The sequence below is a fragment of the Lathyrus oleraceus genome, chromosome 2, assembly GCF_024323335.1.
Source record: "Lathyrus oleraceus cultivar Zhongwan6 chromosome 2, CAAS_Psat_ZW6_1.0, whole genome shotgun sequence".
Classification (NCBI taxonomy): Eukaryota; Viridiplantae; Streptophyta; class Magnoliopsida; order Fabales; family Fabaceae; genus Lathyrus; species Lathyrus oleraceus.
Genome location: NC_066580.1, coordinates 477,129,825 through 477,132,539, shown reverse-complemented (window position 1 = coordinate 477,132,539; position 2,715 = coordinate 477,129,825). Strand labels below are relative to the sequence as shown.

At 37.3% G+C, this 2,715-nt stretch overlaps 1 protein-coding gene across 1 annotated transcript; it reads left to right on the top strand.

The window, feature by feature from the left end:
* Positions 1-373: 373 nt before the first annotated feature.
* On the top strand, positions 374-2,415 carry LOC127123827 (uncharacterized). The gene is made up of 3 exons (XM_051054002.1): positions 374-1,327; positions 1,429-1,498; positions 1,943-2,415. Exons 1-3 carry the CDS (start codon positions 374-376, stop codon positions 2,413-2,415), a joined length of 1,497 nt encoding a protein of 498 aa, XP_050909959.1.
* Positions 2,416-2,715: the final 300 nt, after the last annotated feature.

The window sequence follows — 2,715 nt, the reverse complement described above, 5'->3', positions numbered from 1 at the left end:
ACAACTTGACCGCTTCCGTGATTCTGCTTAATCGCTTATTTACTTTTCGCACTAAAACTGGAAACTACCCCTGTTACTAGTTTTTATACATTGCACACATTTTGTCTTGCTTGAAGGCAGTCCCTGTGGATTCGAACTTTTTTATTACTGCGATATTATCGGTACACTTGTCGAGAAGTCATCAAGTTTTTGGTGTCGTTGCCGGGGACTGTTGATTTTTCAACAAAGCGACGTTTGTGTAGCGTTTTAATTTTAGTCTTTTTAATTTTTGTTTTACTTTCTTGTTTTTCATAGTGCTACTGAGGTCTTTTCTGGTTGTGTATGCACAATTCATAGTCAATATTAATATCATTGGATCCAATGAAGGACAACTATGGGGGCCTACTATAAAAGAATCGATGAAGGACAAGTTTCAAAAGGGTTTGTACCAGCAGACCCTGCTAACTTTGATATTAAAAAATTTGTACTTTCAGGTTTAAGAGAAAATTCATTCGACATGAACGCGATTAGAGACCCATGGGGGCATCTTGCACGCTTCTACGAAACAATGTCAATGTCCAAACTTACTGATATCACTGAAGATCAGGTTAAATTAAGGTTGTTTGGATTCTCACTGATTGGAATGGCGAAAGATTGGTTACTTTGCCTTCCAAATGGAACAATTTGGACTTGGAAGGAATTGGAGAATAAATTCCTAGAAAGATTCTTCACTACTACTCAGTTTACCGAGTGTCAACCAAAAATTATGATTTTTGAGCAGTGTGAAACAGAGTCATTCTATGACTCGTGGGAAAGATTCAAACTTAAGTTACGCAGATTCCTGAATCACAATATGAATAATATGAAGCAGATGCAAAATTTAATCAAAGGTTTCAAGAGTCAAACTCGCATGTTATTGGATGCTTCTGCGGGATGTATTATCTGCCAAATAATCGAACCACAAGTAAAAGACCTTATTGAGAAGATATGTATGATCGAGTACCATTCCAAAAGCAAAATGTCGGTCAAGATTGAAACTGTGGGCACACCTAAATGTATGTTAGTTGTTGATACCCATACTACTCTTTTAGCTCTGATTGAATTGTTAAATAAAAAGCTAGCTGAAAGCAGCTTATGTAAAGCTAACGTGAGCCAGGTACAAGCACTTAGGTGTGATTTCTATGGAGGAGAACATGCGAATGGAAGGTGCTCGTTGGAAGGGACAAGTGAGAAGGTCCAATTTTCTAATTTTCAGAAGAACAACCCGTATTCCAACACATATAATCCGGTTGCAAAGATCACCCAAATTTCCGTTGGAGCAATAATCAAAATTCAAATGTTAACCAAGGTATGCAACAAAGCCAACAAGCTTCGTTTCAAAGGAGGCTGTTACAGTTGGAAGAGACCTTGCCGTATTTCATTAAAGTCACTCAAAGTGTCTTTGATCAGGTAAATAAGAACCATGGGATTATGAGTAGAAACCATGATGCGTCAATTAAGAATTTGGAGACACAGATTGGTTAGTTATCTAGACAAATAACGACTTTGCCAAGCTCAAGTGGAGGATTCACGGGTAACAATGTAGATAATCCTAAGAGTGAATCATGCAAGGCTGTGGAATTAGAGTTTTAGGTAATTACTAAAAAAGGTGAAGCTGAAATAGTTAAAGAGGATGTAATTAAGAAAAAAGAAGGTGGAACTGAAAAGTAGGAGAGTGGAAATCAAGGTGACAAAGAGGAAAGAAGAGTCACAATTGATCAAATTATAGATAAAAACTCTCCTTGGAGGAGAACAAATAAGCAAATCCTGAATGAACCAAACCCACCTTTACCATACTACATAAAATCACCATATCCCATCATTAATAAGAAACTAGTACATGAGGTCGGGGCTGAAATGTTTGAAAATTTTAAAGAAGTGTTGACAAAACTTTAGGTAAGTATCTCATTCTATGAAATTTTAGAATTAATTCCCAAGTTTGCTAAGTTTATGCAGACATTGTTGAAGGGTGGAGAACAAAAGTTGACTAAAGAACATGTCAACATGATAAAGAAAGAGAAGATGGCAGAACCTCAGGAATTGTCACCAAAGATGAAGGATCCAGGAAAGTTCACCATCGCTTGTACCATTAGTGGGGAGAAAATCCCATATGCTTTATGTGACTTAGGGTCTAGTATCAATGTCATGCCGCTGATTTTTTTTAAGGAATTGAAGATAGGAGGGATCTTACCAAGCGACATGACACTAACTTTAGTTGATTTATCTGTTACACGTCTACTTGGCATTGTACAAGATGTTCTAGTTCATGACGATCGTTTGACCTTCCTTGCAGACTTTGTGGTGATTGACATGAAAGGTGATTCAGGAGGGTCAGTTATTCTCGGGCGCCCTTTCTTGGCAACTGGGAAAGCGAAAAATAGATGTGGAGACATGTGAACTTGTTTCAAAATTCAACAAGGAAAATGTGGTGTTTAATGCTTACGAATGGACACCATATTTGGAGGATCTAGATACATGATACCAATTGGAAGAAAAAGATAGTAAGGTTTTAAAAGGAATGACAACAAAAGTTTTCACTGGCATGAGGATATCCCTTGCGCCTGACGTGTTTTAAGCACGTGACGCCAAACTAATAACGAAAAAGAAGCGTTGGATGGGAGGCAACCCATCATTTATTATCAATTTTTGTTTTGCATAATTTACTTTATTTTTATTCAAGACCATCCAAGAGAGGAA